At 41.6% G+C, this 18198-nt stretch overlaps 2 protein-coding genes across 10 annotated transcripts in view; both read right to left on the reverse strand.

Annotated features, from left to right (window-relative positions):
• Nucleotides 1-4644, reverse strand: part of cntrob (centrobin, centrosomal BRCA2 interacting protein) — a 30667-nt gene extending 26023 nt beyond the window's left edge. For 4 of the 9 annotated variants that reach the window (XM_042069418.1, XM_042069421.1, XM_042069416.1 and 1 more), the window contains exons 1-4: nucleotides 3500-4644; nucleotides 2459-2754; nucleotides 1754-2018; nucleotides 938-1022 (exon numbers count right to left, since the gene is read on the reverse strand). In XM_042069418.1, the coding sequence (XP_041925352.1) occupies nucleotides 938-1022; nucleotides 1754-2018; nucleotides 2459-2733 (625 nt within the window). In that variant the 5' untranslated portion in view covers nucleotides 2734-2754; nucleotides 3500-4644. Of the gene's footprint in view, nucleotides 1-937; nucleotides 1023-1753; nucleotides 2019-2458; nucleotides 2777-3499 lie in introns of all 9 variants that reach the window. The other 5 variants (XM_042069422.1, XM_042069420.1, XM_042069419.1 and 2 more) reach the window with 5 other exon arrangements.
• A 148-nt stretch (nucleotides 4645-4792) lies between these two features.
• On the reverse strand, nucleotides 4793-8203 carry eif4e2rs1 (eukaryotic translation initiation factor 4E family member 2 related sequence 1). Its single transcript, XM_042069474.1, has 8 exons — nucleotides 8132-8203; nucleotides 7978-8013; nucleotides 7516-7621; nucleotides 7280-7414; nucleotides 6509-6613; nucleotides 6205-6357; nucleotides 5677-5813; nucleotides 4793-5171 (listed from the first exon to the last, which is right to left on the reverse strand). Exons 1-8 carry the CDS (start codon nucleotides 8167-8169, stop codon nucleotides 5132-5134), a joined length of 750 nt encoding a protein of 249 aa, XP_041925408.1. The 5' UTR covers nucleotides 8170-8203; the 3' UTR covers nucleotides 4793-5131.
• Between the last annotated feature and the right edge of the window lie 9995 nt (nucleotides 8204-18198).

Below are 18198 nucleotides of genomic sequence, written 5' to 3' on the forward strand. Positions count from 1 at the left end.
CATGACATCCACTTCCCAATCTGCTATTAAGTCATAGCCCTAGTCTATGGGCATCAAATAATTTGAGTATTTTTTAAGTGGAGTATGTCGCTGCTTGTTGACATCTTATTGTTATGCATGATCGCTAAACTTTGATTCTTTTTAATGTTTAATTGCAATCGGTTAACTCCATTCCACCATCCTTGTGGTGTAACTGTGGGCACGCAATTTGTGTTGTAGAGGGGGCGGGGACAGGTGGTGAAGAGTGCTGTTTACGTAATGAAGTGACAGCTTAGTATGACAAAGGACAACGTTCACTTTCTGCCCATAGAAAAACTTGGTATTGGCTCTTGGTATACATCCAGCCCTGAGACCTTTCCTGTAGCTAATGTGAGTATGCAGCCATCTACTGGATGACTGCAGTATTACACAGTTAAGTATAAGTACACTGCTCAAAAAAATTAAGGGAACACTTACAGTTTTCCACAATTGTTAAAACACATTTTTTGAAACCTTCCACCCTTTTCTGCATTCTCAAACTACATTCACAGAATGACAGTTCTTGCAAAATAAAACACTCGCCTCAAAAGTTTTACTTGTGCTCAGAACCAAACAGTGTCAGAGTACCGATCCAGTGTATTAATGAAGTGTTCCCTTAAGTTTTTTGAGCAGTATATATATACTCTTTTGATCCTGTGAGGTTTATTAAACAGGTAGTGTTTAATCAGCACTGAAAAGTCCCAAGTCAATACATGTCCCATGTGCCTTCAGGGTCAATACCTGGCCCATTAATTCAAAAACATAATGAATCACACAAAGAATCACCCCTCATTCAGAAAATAGACCTAAGACAGAGCATTCACGCACCAATGGTTTGTAAAACCGGTCTGTTTTACTTGAGACAGCAGACACGGATTGTGACACGAATCACAGAAGGGACCAAAATGTGTTCACTCACCCCGTCTCTCAGCTGGCCTCGTTTTCAGCATGGTCTGCAGGTGACTCCTCAAATTTTCCATGTCCTCAATGTGTCGTCGGCCACTCTACACACACAAGATCAATTCTATCAGATAGATGCTAAATATTGTGAAGGGTAGGCAGGTACCCACACATAGTTAAGTAAGCAAATACAGGGGCATGAGTCTTTAAAGTAAATGGAAGTGATTGAGTTCATGCCACTGGACTGTACTCAGAAACAAATTAGGTACAACTGCACTGTTAACAAGAGTAAGAATGTCTACATATAAAGAGCGGATGTCTGACTGGGATATGCATATGGGCCCACAAACTGTACAAGTCCCAAACCGGATCAGGTATTTTACAACTACATTTTTGAAAACAGTGACTTCGGATATATGGAAATTTCCAAGTACACTGCACACTCCAAAGTATTCAAATAATGTAAAGCTGATGATACACAAGGGAACTTTTTAAGCAATGTTCTTGGGCAATGCCCCTGAATACTAGCCTAGAAATCTAGACGCACCCTAGCGGCAGCAAATGTAATTGCTCTCCGTTGGCTTGCGAGCTGGAAAAATGTGCATCTTGATGTGGGTCTGGCTCATCAGGCTACCTGAATACTGCTGTTCTGTCACATGATATTGGGCAGCAATAAATAAAAAACAGTAGGCCAATTGTTTTGTGGTTATGTGGTTGCCTAGCAATATTGCTCAATAAATAGCCCCATGTATCTTCAGTTTAAGGGATGGGGATGCAGATCCTGTCAAGGACAAGGTGAGGGATGTGGCATAGGCATTCCACGGAGTTCTGTCACCTGTAAGCTGTTGCTGTGGCTGAGACTTGTCTTCAGATTTGCGCTCATCTCCTCAACCAGCTGCCCTACCTCTAACTCTGGCCCCAGGTCTGCATGTGTCTTTGCGAGCCCAACCACCTCAGAGGAGAGGCTTGTGCTCAGAGTAGACTCCTCCTCCTCCTCCTCCGTGTGCTCTGGCCTGTCAGAGGCAAATGGGGGAGTGGTGTCAAACCAGCTCATTTGAGACGCCTCTGGGGAGGCTGAGGAGAGTTTAAACGACACCTGCCTAAAGAGGGACAAAGAGAGAAAGAATGGGGGGAGTGAGAGATGGAAGGAAAGAGGGAGAGAGAAAGAAAGAAAGACATGCCAAGTGAGGAATTGGTGCATTTTTAGAGGGAAGAGAGAACCACAAAAGTGAAATTGAGCAGCACAAATAGCACCAAACATTTTTCTGGTCTTGTGTTGATTATCGGTATCAAACAATAAGTGTTCCATGACATCTCCAGTTTTATCTTACAGATTATTTGAATAAGAGTGTGGTGGCTAGAGGGTTGAGGTTTAACAACATAATGTAGGTTAGAGTGTGGGGCTCAGAGCAAGGGTTAGAGTTCAGCTTTTGTATTCATTACTTGCTTAGAAATGTTGTGGGAAAATCAGAAAATCAGAATAGGGAATTATGACAAAAAATGATTGCCAGGTGAGGTGAAGGGTCAAGACAAGACCTACCTTGGTTTGATGGAGAGCTCCGAGAACGAGCGTGTGACCCCTTCTTCTGTGGACCCGTGCACCCTGCTCTGCTGCAGGGAGGAGTAGAGGCGGGTGGTGACCTCACGTGAGGATGCTAGCACAGAGAGGGGAGAGGAGGGCCAGGAGCGAGCGAGGGAAGACGGCAAAATAGAGGAGAGGAGAGGCTTGGAGAGAGATGGCGGAGGGGATGGAGGAGGAGAGGATTGAAAAGGTTCGATGTCACTCAGCAGGTCCTCCACTCTGTCTGTTGACATCTCGGAGCGATGGGTGCCCACCTTCACACACACACACACGACACTAGGGTTTTTGAGCGTTTCCCCCAAATTTCAGTGTGTTTACCTTGGTGGGTTGATTTAAGTATTTATGTAATTAACTAGATAGCAGACTTGATGAATTATCCAAAAACTAAAAATAGTTAACTTAATATTGAACCCATTTAGGTACAGGGTGTCTGCATACATCAAGAACTCGCCGACTAATTGTCAGCAAACAGTGGGCAACGTTAAAGGCTTTATGATGAACAAGGACCAATTTGCTCAACAAGTCGTAACTTAATGTTGCCAATCCTGCCATATTCAACTTGGCAAAAGTTAATATTAGCGAGGTGGGTTATCATCATGCTTGTCACAGATTGATATACACAACTATGCATACTTGTAAACATGAAGGTTACTCATCCCAACCCTAAAAAGTTACCTGACAATAACAGCACAGCTGAGGCAGTCCATCTAACGTTAGCTATCACTAGCCAAAAAGTAGTAAAGTTTGCAAGCAGTTTCACAGAAGTAAATCCGCATTACCGTCACATTCTTTCGACATGGGTGTTGCTCTGTTTTAACTCTGCACACTTTAGTTAGCTAACGTTACATGGTTAGCACTTCTAGCTATCGCTAACGTAAGGTAAACGGTAGCTTAGAATACTACAGTTGAAATCATTTGCAGTTCAACTTAGCAAATACTTCACTGGAGTCGATACAAGAGCACTTTAGAAGTGCTTAAATAAAGACAACAGTTTCTTACCAACTCTGAGATTTGACAGCTTGTCCCAAAGTTTATTCCAGTAGTTTGTTTGTTTGTTTGCTACAAAATTCCCGAGAGGAAAAGGTTTGAAAGAAACGGACACAAACTCTCGGGCCCCAACCGCGCCATAGCAACGAACGACCGTTGGACGTCATCAAAAGGGGACGGGATATAAAGCAGGCAGGACCCATCTTTAACTGTCAATGGGCAGGACAAACTTCTGATTCCTAGATTTTTTATTTATATAAACAACGAATATAAATGAATCAAGAAAGGAAATATGCTGCAGTTACGGAACTGTCCCCAAAGAGTATTTTGAAGTTGCATATTCTATATGGGCCACTGAGAAGGTCTAGGCCAGCAAACCTCAAAATCACTTTCCATGGAAAACAATGATGACCTACCCATCTTTCATGAGGCACATCATAGGTTGAGCAAGTGATGCAAAACTAACTGGACAAAGTCAAAACCTTGCTCTTCATCCCACTACCAATAACACAAAGGATGGATCAGGCCCTAAGTGAACCACACTTGACTTGGGAGAACACCCCACCACCCCTCATTCTTCGCCATTGGGCTGACAACAGGGTGGTATTCCAGATACGTAGCTTAATGTCAAACTTGGGTAAATTAACTCAGAGTAAGTGCTAAACCTCCTAAAAAAAGAAGCCCTGTTGCTTTGTTTTGCTAGGAGATAAAACCACAGGTCTCTTCTATAGGTACATCTACCACTTACTCTGAGTTAACTTACAGTTTTATCATAAAACCACGTTGTTGTCATCATCCTGTCATCCTGAAATTTTTCTGCAAAATTTGACTTCAAAAAAGAGGGATGAGAAGCCAGGAAATGACCACCTAGAGAAAACAATAATTCATTCTTGCACCATTTTATATCCTGAAAGTAATGCCTTCTTGATGCAACATACTGTTCTGAATGTGAAAAAGTAGCACGTAAATCATCTGGACATTTTGCGGTGTGCTGTGATGGATCTAAAGGCTTAAATTACATGAAACACGAATGAATGTTGCGGTCAGGTAGGCCACCCTAAATAAGCCTTACTGTTGAGTGGACCTCGGTGTTATGGATACCATTTGAAGATCTATACCTTTAACAGCCATTTACATGAGATTAAGAAATCTGCTATTCTTTGGTTTTCTGAAACTGCACCAAAGACTGTCAATGTATACAAGCAACAGGCTACTGAATTACATGTGGGCAATGTCACGTTTAAATCACGTCAGTGATTTAAAAAAAAAAGTGTCAAAAAATCAAGTGAATCAAAGTGAGGCAAGTGAATCAAATCAATCTTATTTAGACATTTCTTTACAAAGATAAGGGAATTGTTCAAGATGATCATGCTTCACTGTCTCTTCTCTTCGGCTGTGTCTGAGTTTGAGCTTGTCAGAGGGTGTGGGTGTGTGTGTGTGTGTGTGGTCCCATCAAAACATGAACTCCAATGCTCCTCTCATTCCACACAGACATCAGTTCTGCACTTGACCAGGAGAAAAGCAGCTAGGGGAAAAGATTCATGTGCACATCCAAACATATGTCCATTGATTCATTCATCCATCCATCCATCAGTTTGTCCATCCAGTCTGTCAGAGTTCCCCTCTACATGTCCACAAATGTTGTCACAACGTAATCTTTGTGTTACGAAAACTTGAGTTATCCCTGGAGAAAGAAGACAGACAAGCTATGGTTAGCTTGAGAGAGGAAAGCATGCATTTGTGTGTGATGGTAATCATGGCAAAAATTGGTATTTCTGCTAATATTTAAAATTAGTCCTCCAGAAGATCTTGGTATGTTCTTAGCAAGATTCTCAGGCTCTAACTTTAACTATAGAGATAACCAATGTAAAATTGGCCCTGGCCCAAATATTCCTTGATGGCAGAAATCTGGCGATTTTTCATATAGATGTCCATTTCTCAAGGTCACCGTGTACTGTCGGTACGAAACAATGCGAAAACAATCAGTTTTATCTTGATTGAGTTGCTGCAGCCAACAGCTAAAGCAGCCAGGCAGCTACAGAGCTACACTCTGGGGGCATGAACATGGGGGCTCACAAACATGCCCTCAGAGTGTAGCAATGTGTGCAAATCAAGATTGGGCTTGAGAGACTCACTATAAAGTAGAAGGTAGGTAGTTCAATATAAACTGTTTGTGTGGCTGTACATACTTGAGGCTGTCATTGTGGGTCTTGTACTCCATAATGGTGTTTGGTGGTAGGTTGAGAACACGTCTCAGAGTATCACGGATACGGGAAGTGGTAACCTGGTCACTGGCCGTCTTGTTCCAAATGGACAGGATGTCTTCCTGCACACAGGAAATTACATGACAAAGGTCATAACAAAGGTTATTTTTTAGTGCATGAACCTACCTATATCTCACATATTTATGCAATATACAAAGAGAACCCCAGTACTTCTCCTTTGTCTACTTTCATCCCTTTATGCCTTCTGCCTTTCTATTGCTCTACTTCTCCAAACAGTTTTCCCAAACCCTAATTAATTTCTCTTTACCAATCATTTTGTTCTCATCAATTCAACCTTCCTCTCATGCACATAAACACATAATACATCTCTAATGTGATGGACATGGCACCATCTGAAATGTTTTCACATTTCCACCACTTAATCACTCGCTCGCTGTCCACCCTGTAAGCTCTATGACACTGCTAAGTTACTATCCAGCAAAAAGGACACACCTGGAAGCGGATGGACACCACCACGCCACAGATCTCCTCCCCCACCATGAACTGCTCTCCCAGCATGGCCAGGATGATGTTCTCCCAGAAGCGGGAAGCAAGGCCCTTCCGTAGCCGGATGATCCACTTTCCTCCGTTCTTGTTGGCCTCATCCTACAGCACATACAAGGTTTACGCACAAAACCATACATACACCATCAGATACACATGCCGACCCCTTACACATACACAAAACCATACATATACCATCAGATACACATGCCGACCCCTTACACATACATAAATGTTTGAAATGCAAACTAACCTCCCACATTGGTTTGATGCCCTCTTTGAAGAGGTGGAAGTCACTGTGCCCTGTGAGGTCACCCGGCCGTACCAGATGGCTGTAGAATTTCCAGAACTGCTCCACCTATCAGATTTAGAGATCAGTCAGACTGGTCAATAACAACATGCTACCCAGAGATGGACATGTAATACAGTTGTCTGTATCAACTCTCTTCTCTCGCACATCCCGTGAGCTTTCATGTGATCCCAGGCAGACCAGCTTGCTTGTTCGCCAAAGTCTGTTGTTGCTAGCAGGATGCCTGATGTCAGTTCATGCATTCTTCACCCACACACTTTGTATAAATGCATAACACTGTCAATGATATCACATCTGGATGTTAACTTCAAAACAGGCACATTACTTTGGATAGACAATAGCAATATATAATAGAGTGTAAAAAAGAAAACATTAACTCAACTCAACATTCGGCACCTCCGATATGTTTAGTGTTAAGACGTCAAATAGTTCGTTATAGTTACCAAAATGATAGCCAAGGAACCAGAAGTGAACACACATGGATGGCTATAAAAACGGTGTTTTCATTACATAAATAAACATGCTAAAATACTTTTATAACCCTTAAGCCAGCTCTTTTCTATGTGATCTCATTGGCGATGCAGAATTTGTTTGCACATCCAACAGGATGGCATACCTGGTTACCGCTTAAAATAAACCCACAAATGCCCGTATGTTTCGGTGAACGAATATGATATTTATGAACTATAACAGGAGTCAGCGTTGAGCACTTACCGAGGCCACAGTACCGATTTGGCGAATATTCTGTTCGTAGCTTTGAGTGTTGGCAGGTCGACTAGGCGTTCTGCGGGAGTACCAAAATGTGTAGTTATACTGAAGTGGATGTTCTCCCGCCGCAGGGGATATAGTCTGAAAAAGACAATGAAACAGAATGAGGGGGGTAATGTGAGAATATTGTGACAATAAAACACTGTTCGCTAACTGCAATAGCTGGATGATGTAAACGTTACCTTCCGCCGGTTGTTATTATTGTTGTTTACTGTCCCACTGTCAGTATCATTCTTGTCTTCCCGTGAGGACACCTCTTCATGATCCTCCCCTTCTTCCTCCTTTAAACTGCAAACACATGTTCAATCACGAGGTGAAAAATATCACCATAAATTAAGTCAACTACACTAAGAAAATAAAGCCATGAGTAATGTTTAACTCCACGTTACTCAGAGGAGGCACATGTGATTGGTGTGAATGAAATCAACTTGGTGATTGCGTAAACAAGGGGTTTTCGACTACAAACGCATGGTGCCGCCAGCTCACCAACAAACATTTGCACCTCAAATTAGATTTTAGCGCCTCATTATGGTTAACATTACATTTACCGGCTGTTTGTTTCTATTTCGCTGCCCTGTCTCAGACACTTAGCTAGAAAGCTAGCTTGCTAGCTATCAAGGTGTTTGAACTCCGTGGGGACTTACTGTTCAAACTGATTCATTCCGTCAGGTCGCCTATTTCTGAAGAATAAATCACAGAAGTAAAGTTAATCCTGCGAGGAAGACTCTCTTAAAAGGAGACCGTTATGTAAGATGCTCGAAAACAGAAGTTTCTAAATTACAGACGGTTGTTTCATACAGATTGTTGTCTTCAACTCGAGGAGGTCTAATTTCCATTTGACGCAGGCGCACCAGCACATCTGTGAATCAGACTACGGATTCTGGAAAGAGACAAAATTCGTAAAAGACTTACGTCTCACGTGAACAGGCTTCTTCTTGTTGTTTTTTGGCCGTTGGCATACAACGTTTGGTTGCATTACCGCCACCTTCTGAAAAGGAGTGTGAGTCTGAATAATTTATTTCCTTGCCCTTATTCTCTTTATTATTATTGCAGATATCAAAGGTATCTCATCTTCTAGCTGATGGATTAACTGCTGTCTCTCATTACAATATCTAGTAGGCTAGGCATTATTGGTTCATTTTACTTCAAAAATGTCAAATATTATGGATGACATTGCTCCTTTTCAATTCAAGAAAGTTAAGGACAAACAGAAAGTACCATGGAAGCAAAATCCAGCGGTTAAACTACTAAAAAGAGAGTGTAGGAAGACCAAAAGAAAATGGTGTAAATACAAACTTCAGATCCACTATGAAATCCATAAAGAGATGCTCCGCATACATAACTCAATATGCAGAGCAAGACAGTCTTTCTTCTCTAACATCATCAGTAAAAGTTCAAATAACACTTACTATTTTCAACCGTCGAAAAACAAATCCCCCTCACAATTAGCGCCTGAATTTCTCTACAACTAATATGCAAAGACTTTGCATCTTTTTTCAAGGGTAAAATTGAAAAAGATGATTACTCAACACATCTGCTCAATTAATTCAACATCCAGAACTTCCAGCTACAATAGAGAGAAATTTTACTTGATGTCAGATAGACTACGTATAGACTATGTGGCTTAGACACTCCTACAAATTTCTTCAAAACTGTTTTTCACCTTATAGTGGCAGATGTCCTTCACATTGTAAATGTATCATTCATGTCTTATACTTTTCCTAAGTTACTGAAAAAAGCTGTTGTAAAGCCAATACCCTGGATGCCTCCATGCTAAAAATAAAAATAAAATGGCAAAACATATTGAAAAGGTAGTCTCTAATCAACTAACCACTTTTCTAACATCAAATGGGTATTTTGATTACTTCCAGCCAGGTTTTCAGGCAAATCACAGCACTTATGGTTTTCAATGACATACGCCTCAATACAGATTCAGGTAAAACATCAGTCCTAGTGCTACTGGACCTTAGTGCAGCATTTGACACTGTTGATCACAATATTTTACTATACAGACTAGAACAGTGGTTCTCAACCTTTTTTCAGTGATGTACACCCTGTGAAATATTTTTTTCAGCCAAGTACTCCCTAACCAGCGCAAAGCATTTTTAGTTGAGAAAAAAAGACTTAAAACAGAGCACTGTCCATCGTGTTTTCACAAGAATTACCGCTTCAACCACGACTCCATCGTTTGAGTTTTGACAGTGATTGACAGGCGATGGCGGGTGGCATGTGACAGGTTGGGTTGAACCATGCTGGTATGGGGGGGGACTCTGTGTTTTTAGGATAATGAAATTGAATAGCCTACTGAAATATAAAATTCATTTTATGAACTTATGTTTTCCTGAAATATTTATTAAATAATTGTTTTTAAAGTATTTTTGTATATTTATCAACTGGCTTAAATCATATCTACAAGAAAGGAGCGTCTTTGTTGCCATTGGCAACTGTACCTCAACACCAACGTCTTTGACCTGTGGTGTTCCCGAGAGGTCGATCTTGGGGCCACTATTATTCAACCTCTATATTCTCCCACTTGGACAAATCATCAAAAATAATTTGATTTCATATCATAGCTACTGTATGCAAATGACACAAATTTACTTAGCTTTGTCGCCAAATGACTATGGTCCCCTAGAATCTCTTTATCATCGTATTGAACAAATCAACAACTGGATGTCTCAAAATATTCTTCAGCTGAACAAAGACAAAACAGAAGTAATTATATTTGGTAAAAAGGAGGAAAGACTTAGGGTTGGCACTCTTTTTGATACAAAAGGTTTGAAAGGGCTGATGTCAAAACCTGATTTAGGAAAACTCATTCATGCATTTATCTCCAGCATGGTCGATTACTGCAATGGACTTTTCACAGGCCCTCCTAAAAACAGCTCAGGTGATACAAAATGCAGCAGTTAGGGTTCTCACAAAAACTAAAAGAACTGACCACATTACTTCAATTCTTAAGTCCTTACACTGGCTTCCAGTAAGTCACAGAATTGACTTTAAAGCACTACTGCTTGTTTATAAATCAGTAAATGGAGAAATTTCTGTAAGGGTGACCACTTTCACCAAGTTACAGACCCCAGACCCCAAATCTCTAGCGCCACCAACAGGTCAAAATTCATCAATTTTTAACAGCATTAATGCAAATATGTCCGCAAGTGGATTAAGGCAAAAAGTACGGCCCCACCCACCAATTTACAAGACTTTACCATGCTCGCTGTAGCCCCACCAACAGGCCAAGGTGAAAACCTTCCAAAAGCTTCATGCGTCTCAAATTTTGTCCGTTTCTCACATAACTTGACACACATGATCTTCAGACCAAGCCACACAAAAGTTACGGGACAAAACTACTGGTTGGTCCTTTCTGTCTCTTTTGACATTGTACCAGGGTTGATTGGCTTAAATTGTCTTCCCTATGACCTTTAAGGTTTGCCCAGTACACCTGACTCAGCTGGTCCCTTCTAAGATTTAAAGGCATCTCCCCTATCTCTCCTTGGATGGCTGCCACTGGGGTTGTCTTCAATTCTCCACAACACATAGTCTTACACATTGACTCTGTATTCTATCCAGTTTGTTTAAAACAGTCTTAGTGTAAAGGGTTGCTTTAGCACACGACACTTTGGTCTTACATACACACACGTCACACACACAACACAACACAAACACTGACACACGTTTTGTTGTATTGTTTTCGATCCCATCACAGGGATAAATGCTACAGAGCCACACTCGCACCCAGGCGTGGTGGTAACATTTTGGTGGCTCGTCCGGGATCGGTGCCACCTAGTGGACGATGATGATCAACAAAGAACTACAGAATTGTTAGCCTAGAAATCTAGATGGACCCTAGCGGCAGAGGTCGGGTAGTCTAGCAACTCTCCTTTGGCTTGCAAGCTGGAAAAATTAAACTTCGATCAGGCCAATTACATCGTGTATAGATTCTGTAGGCGGGCTTAACATAATGATGGCAGAGTTGCGACGGTTCGGCGTGAATTCCCTGCTACTTGACAACAAAGAAGATGGATGTTGCTGTTGGCGAACAACGTGACACGAGTTAAGCTTTTTTTTAAGTTGGCAAAAGTTTGAACAATGATAAGATTCAGGTACAAGATCATTCATGTACCAGGGAAGCAGCTGGTGCTAGCTGACACGTTGTCACGAGCGCCACTTGGACCTGAAAACAACACAGTGTGACACACGGGAAAGAGAGTGTAAAGTCTACATAGATCACATTATGGACAACATTCCTGCAACAAAAACAAAATTGGAACAGATTAAAGACTTACAGAACAAAGACGGAACCATGAAACAACTCAGAGTGTACACAGAAAAAGGGTGGCCTGAGCACAGAACAGTTCCAGAGAATCTCCAGCCATACTGGTCATACAGAGCGAACATACATATCGCAGAAGGGATCCTCCTGAAGGGAGAACAAATTGTCATCCCAACATCTATGCGCAGAGAGATGCTGGAGAGAATCCACCATGGCCATCAGGGCATGACTAAAGTGCTTTGCCAGAGCACAACAGTCTATGTGGTGGCCAGGGTTAACAAAGGACATCAGAGAACTGGTAGAGCGATGTGAAGTGTGCTGCCAGTACTCTAGTTACCGCACAGAACCGCTTCTCACAACCCCCTCACCTGCAAGACCATGGCAGAGACTGGCTGCAGACCTCTTTCAGTGGGAAAAAAGGCCACTACCTAGTCATAATTGACTATTTCTCAAGATACATTGAGGTAGCAAACCTGCCAACACTCACAACTGCGACCACAGTGGAGAGGCTGAAAGTCATCTTCGCCAGATTCGGCATCCCAGAGGTCTTAGTGACTGATAATGGGCCGCAGTTTGCGTCTTTGGAATTTGCAGCATTTGCTAATGAATATGACTTTAAACATGTCACTAGTAGTCCCAGATATCCTTAGAGTAACAGGGAGGCGGAGAGAGCTGTCAGAACCGTAAAGCAGATACTGAGCAAGAATCAAGTTCATCAGAAAGCTCTCTTGGCCTACAGAACAACACCGTTAGCTAATGGAGTCTCACCCACCGAACTCCTGATAGGAAGAAGGTTGAGGTCAACAGTTCCAGTTCCTCAGCAAACTCTCAAGCCAAATTAGCCAGACCTCCAAGCTTTTAAAAGGGAAGACTCAAGGCTGAAAGAAAATCAAAAGAAAGCTTATGGAGCAAGACACAGAGCCAGAGAGTTGGCAATACTCGTACCTGGTCAGAGAGTATGGATCAGGACAGCCAAGACCACCGGAACCGGAACAGTCCAACCACAATCTTCAACTCCAAGATAGATGTGTAGACAGAACCTGCCAACCCCGACTCTAGGGCGACTGTGACCAGATCCGGGAGAATCTCCCATCCACCAGAAAGACTGGACTGGTAACACACACACTTTAGCTTTAGCAGGCCTGCTGTTAAAAGGGCAGAATAAACCCCTAAGGCAGAGTCAGAAGGTTCAGGTAGTCTACCCTGTCCTTCAGATTAGGAAAAAAAAAAGAATGATGCTGTTCATGTTTGAAGAAAATATACAATACTGAAAGTGTGTCATATAAAAAGAATATGGTTAATGACTAAAGGGGTGCAAAGGAATGTCAGGACCCTAGGGGGCACTAATGAGTTGTGAAGTGTTTGATGCAACATGGAGAAGAATAAGTTAATAAAGTAACGTAGTAAGTAACTAGTAAGAATCATCGTCGCCATCTTCGTTGTGGTCTAATCGTCAAACTCACACTTCAAACATTGTACAGTTAGTGGTGTTCGCTGATGATTAAAAACAAATATATCGGCGCAATGTATGATTTCAATCTGTGTTTTTTGCTATAGTGGAACTATTTTTTCAGATACCTCACAACCGTGTATAAAGTTCCGCTCGGTATTTGAGTCTGAAGCATACACAGTTGCTCTGCTCACGCTAACCTTCTGAGAGACGGAGAGTCTTCCAACAGAAATCAATGGGATTTTACAAAATGGCAAATAAATCACGACAGAGACTGTATTTTGCTACGCTACTTGTTTTGGAACACCAACGAACATCACTAACCACTTGGTAAGTTGCAGTTTTGAAAACGAACGTTAAGGGTTGTTTTAAAGACATGTTTTTGCATGCCTGTAGCCAGCCACTCTGAAACAGTCAAAGGCAATTCTAAACGAGTCAAAAAGTTGAGACAGGACCCATCGTCAACATTTCTGTCTCCACCGCTCCAGTTTATCCAAAACAAACCAGAAAAGGGACTCAAAGTGCTAAATACCGAAATTATCCTTTAAGTTCATATGCGAGTCAGGTGACCCAATACTTTTGGCAATATAGTGTATGTTTCCTAATGCCGTTTTCAATCCATTAGTTAAGGAAAACAAACCCTTTTTCTCCTACATCTTGCCTTTCTTTAAATTTAACGACTACTTTCAAATCCTCTTCCTGAGTTTACTTCGCACATCTCTTCCTACTGCATCAGATATGTCTTCAATACTCCTCTTCGATGGTCCTTTCCCCATTCCCTCAGCCCCATTAGACCTATAGTGTTGTTTAATCCTCCTCTCCCTCTTCCCTGTACATAACCTTGCTTTTTCCATTCCTCTAGACCTTTTAACCAATCCTCATTCCCACCATCATCCATTATACTATTCAGACCCAGTCACACATCATTTTATGCCAAACTGCCAGATAAACTTAAATAGTAATTAAAGAAAGATCTCTTGGAGATTCAAACAAACCGCTAGCCTGGAGAGAATCAAGAAAGATTAAAGGAGAATTCCGGTGTGATATTGACCTAAAGTGTATCGAAACATGATACCGAGTGTGAACGTATGTCTCATAGCCCATCTCGGCTTGTCCCCCGCACTCCAAAATCTGGCGCTAGTTAGCCGATGCTACCAACATCTTTTTCAATAGTGGTGCTTCGGCATCGGGCTAGCCATGCAAATAAATCACTGTTTTACACCCATTTACGAGGCTCAATGTATCTCCACACTTCATTGGTAGACTTCCGAGGGCCCTGACATTTAAAACGAGACATTGAGAACTTTGAAAAAGCACTGGTAGTTTACTTACAAGACGATTTATACAGACAGTATCTTCACGAAGTTTAGCGTTTGCAGCCATCTTGAATTTAGTCACGATAAGTCGAGCAACGAGTAAGAATGAACAGCTATGATAAGGGATCAGATTCCAAAAATAATTCAGTGGAAATGCATGGATTCCAGTTGCTGCTACTGGAAGAAACTGGAATCCATGCATTTCCACTGAATTATTTTTGGAATCTGATCCCTTATCATACCTGTTCATTCTTACTCGTTGCTCGACTTATCGTGACTAAATTCAAGATGGCTGCAAACGTTAAACTTCGTGAAGATACTGTCTGTATAAATCGTCTTGTAAGTAAACTACCAGTGCTTTTTCAAAGTTCTCAATGTCTCGTTTTAAATGTCAGGGCCCTAGGAAGTCTACCAATGAAGTGTGGAGATACATTGAGCCTCGTAAATGGGTGTAAAACAGTGATTTATTTGCATGGCTAGCCCGATGCCGAAGCACCACTACTGAAAAAGTTGTTGGTAGCATCGGCTAACTAGCGCCAGATTTTGGAGTGCGGGGGACAAGTCGAGATGGGCTATGAGACATACGTTCACACTCGGTATCATGTTTCGATACACTTTAGGTCAATATCACACCGGAATTCTCCTTTAAGGGCTGTATTTTGCACCCTGGTGCATGGCGTAAAACTCGTTTTCCACCCGGCGCAAACTTTAATTCCTTATTTTGCACGTTTATTTTTTAAACAATGCGCCCAGGGGTGTGGCAATTAACAACTTAGGGAGTGGCTTAGCGCATTGTCTAAAAATCGCTATTGTACACCTGGTCAGAAGTCTATGGCGAGTTGTTAAATATGTTATTTTAAGAGCGCATTGTCAACAGCCATATTGGCAGGTGCACGCACCATCCTCATTCATGAACGCACACCAGCGCACGTCCATGCAACCTTTGACGATTACAAGGAAATATAATTAGAATAAAGATATTACGAAATACTGTACATCTCATGATGAGTAGTTATTCACCATCATTTGCAAATTGGTAATGACGGTCAAAAGTGATTAGGGGAGAGGCAAGAGACACGTATGGAGCACAGCTGAAGACGCACTGTCACGAGATAAGTATAAATATAAGTATATATACTCTTTTGATCCCGTAAGAGAAATTTGGTCTCTGCATTTATCCCAATCCGTGTATTAGTGAAACACACTCAGCACACAGTGAGGTGAAGCACACACTAATCCCGGCGCAGTGAGCTGCCTGCAACATCAGCGGCGCTCGGGGAGCAGTGAGGGGTTAGGTGCCTTGCTCAAGGGCACTTCAGCCATGGGGGTTCGAACCGGCAACCCTCCGGTTACAAGTCCGAAGTGCTAACCAGTAGGCCACGGCTGCCCCCAAATTCATCAATGTTTCATTCAAAATTTATTCATCAATGGAGATCATTCACCATCTCATAAACATCTAAACCTGCACATTACAAATTCACAACTGTGTGCCAAACACACACTTAACAGATGAATAAATACTTCCTGACCCCCTCATACACACACACACACACACACACACACACACTTTATCTCTCCAGAAGACACACTCATGTCCTTCAGCTGAAGAGGCTCCACACTTGGCCTCTTGAGAGTAAGAAATCTAAAAAAAGGCGGCCCTGTCAAACCTAAGAGGGAAAAGATGCTTCTCTCGTGCCCCCTCTCCATCCCCAGTAACCCCTCAACAATATTCTGTCTATCTCTTTCTCCTTTCTCTCAGCGATCCTCCCATTCACTCCTTCAGCCCATTCTTTCACTGATCCTTCTCTATCTCTAATCTCCTCTCTTTTACCAAGACTGTGGGAAAACTCAAACGTCATTCCCTTCTTCAACACACATGGTTCTTTGTGTTAATTTCCGTTGGTAAATTTGAGTAAACCTTTTTTACCAATTTTCTTCTAAGAATGTAAAAGATGGATATGGAGACAAAAGAGAAATATCTACAGGAAAGAGGAGCAGTTGATTTTCACTCCCCCTTTATAATGGCATGTATTGTTTAACTACTACTTTTTCAGCAATAACAATCTTCACCCAAACAGTTTAACTGGAAACCAGTCTGAGTTTGCTACAGAAGTTTGCTTTAGTGAAGTAGAGCCATATGACGCTGGTAAATTCTGGGGAAGTATTGTTTATGATGACTTAAGGTATGTGATCATTTTTTGTAAGGAATGAGGAATTCCCTTCTGAGGAATATCTGTTTCTGAACCATTATTTATACTAGTGAAGAGTGATATGCACTAATCAAAATAATTGACCACATTGATGATTAAATTGAAAAGATACAACACTGGATGGTTTACACCTAAGGCCTGTTTTTGTATGAATTGTATTTTTATTTAGAGGAAAAAATCACAGAAATTCGTGTCACATCCATCTGTATTAGTGTGTCAGTATGCTGGACTCATGTCTCTAGATTTCCACATGAATGAGGTCACAAAAAACACTAATCTGGGAAGGGCGTGTCACACACTGAGCCCCCTCCTCACTCCTGTCTCAATAGACCACTAATCCGAGCATCCCACCTCCCGGTAGCCCAACGTACGTGCGCGCGCACGCACGCACGCACGCACGCACACACACACACACACACACACACACACTCATGTCAAACATCCCCCTGATTCCCATCTTGTCAGTGTTCCTCCTCTCTCCCTCACCCCATTCTTCACTTACTCTAACAAGTACACAGAAAGGATCAAAGAATAATGTGTATCTAAATATTTCTAAATTAAATTACATTTCTAAAGTAAATTAAAATGGTAGACATTTAATATAGTGTTCCAAATAATTTCAAAAGCGAATGATACATGGGGCAACTTTTTGACCAATGGACAATTTTTCTTCAAGAGTATTTTTGTTTGGGTACATTCCCATTGATATATGATATCATTTTTTCAGGAGTACTTTAATCATACAAATATTGGCAATTGTCTTGGTCATCCAGTCAGAACATTGGAACCAGTTATGTGGTTACTCAACAGCATTGCTCAGAAAGTTGCCCCATGTATCTTCATTTTTTTAACTTTATATATCTATTTTTTTACTTTTTACCTTAGTATTTAGAGTTTGTATTTAATATGTATATTTGCATGTGTGTTTATTTTGTGAGTTTGAGAGAGAAACAGGAGCAAAAATGTCTGTGTGTGGCTTATGTTTGGACAAACATGCGTGTGTGTGTTCCGGGTTGGGGGGATTAGCGCCATGTCAGAGGCAGAAGGGACAAGTGTTGTTCTTTTTTTGCCAGACTCTCCAGGACAACAGCGGTGGGGAGAAAAAAAGAGGGGCGTGGACCTGAAGGCCAGTGCAAGAGAGAAAGCGACACAACTGAATAAAAGAATAAAACATTGCATAGGACATAGAAATATGTTCCCTTTCTGTGCGTGTGTGTGCGCTCTCCCACCCTTCTGCTGTCTGCCATGTTTTATACGCCTCCTATGTGTGTGGGCTCGCATGTGTGAATGTGTGTGTTCCCTGCTGCAGTTTCCCAATGCAAAACATCGTACACACATGCAGGAGGTTTTCAAATAACCCAGAAAGGTTCATCACACCATACACACTGAAATGGAACATTTACGATGACCTGCATTCTCTCCAAGTTCTTCACTCAAGCATGCTTAGAGGTTTGGTGTTTTCATACTGTTACTTTATCTTGAACAGTAAACGTCTCTGAAAGGTCTTCATGTTAGATAAGTAAATGGTAAAGCAGACTGTCATGAGTGTAGCGAGAAGACAATTATAGCCCCCTATCACCCTGTTGCAGTATGTAATTTATAGGGAAATAACAAAT

The sequence above is a fragment of the Alosa sapidissima genome, chromosome 18 (assembly GCF_018492685.1).
Source record: "Alosa sapidissima isolate fAloSap1 chromosome 18, fAloSap1.pri, whole genome shotgun sequence".
Classification (NCBI taxonomy): Eukaryota; Metazoa; Chordata; class Actinopteri; order Clupeiformes; family Clupeidae; genus Alosa; species Alosa sapidissima.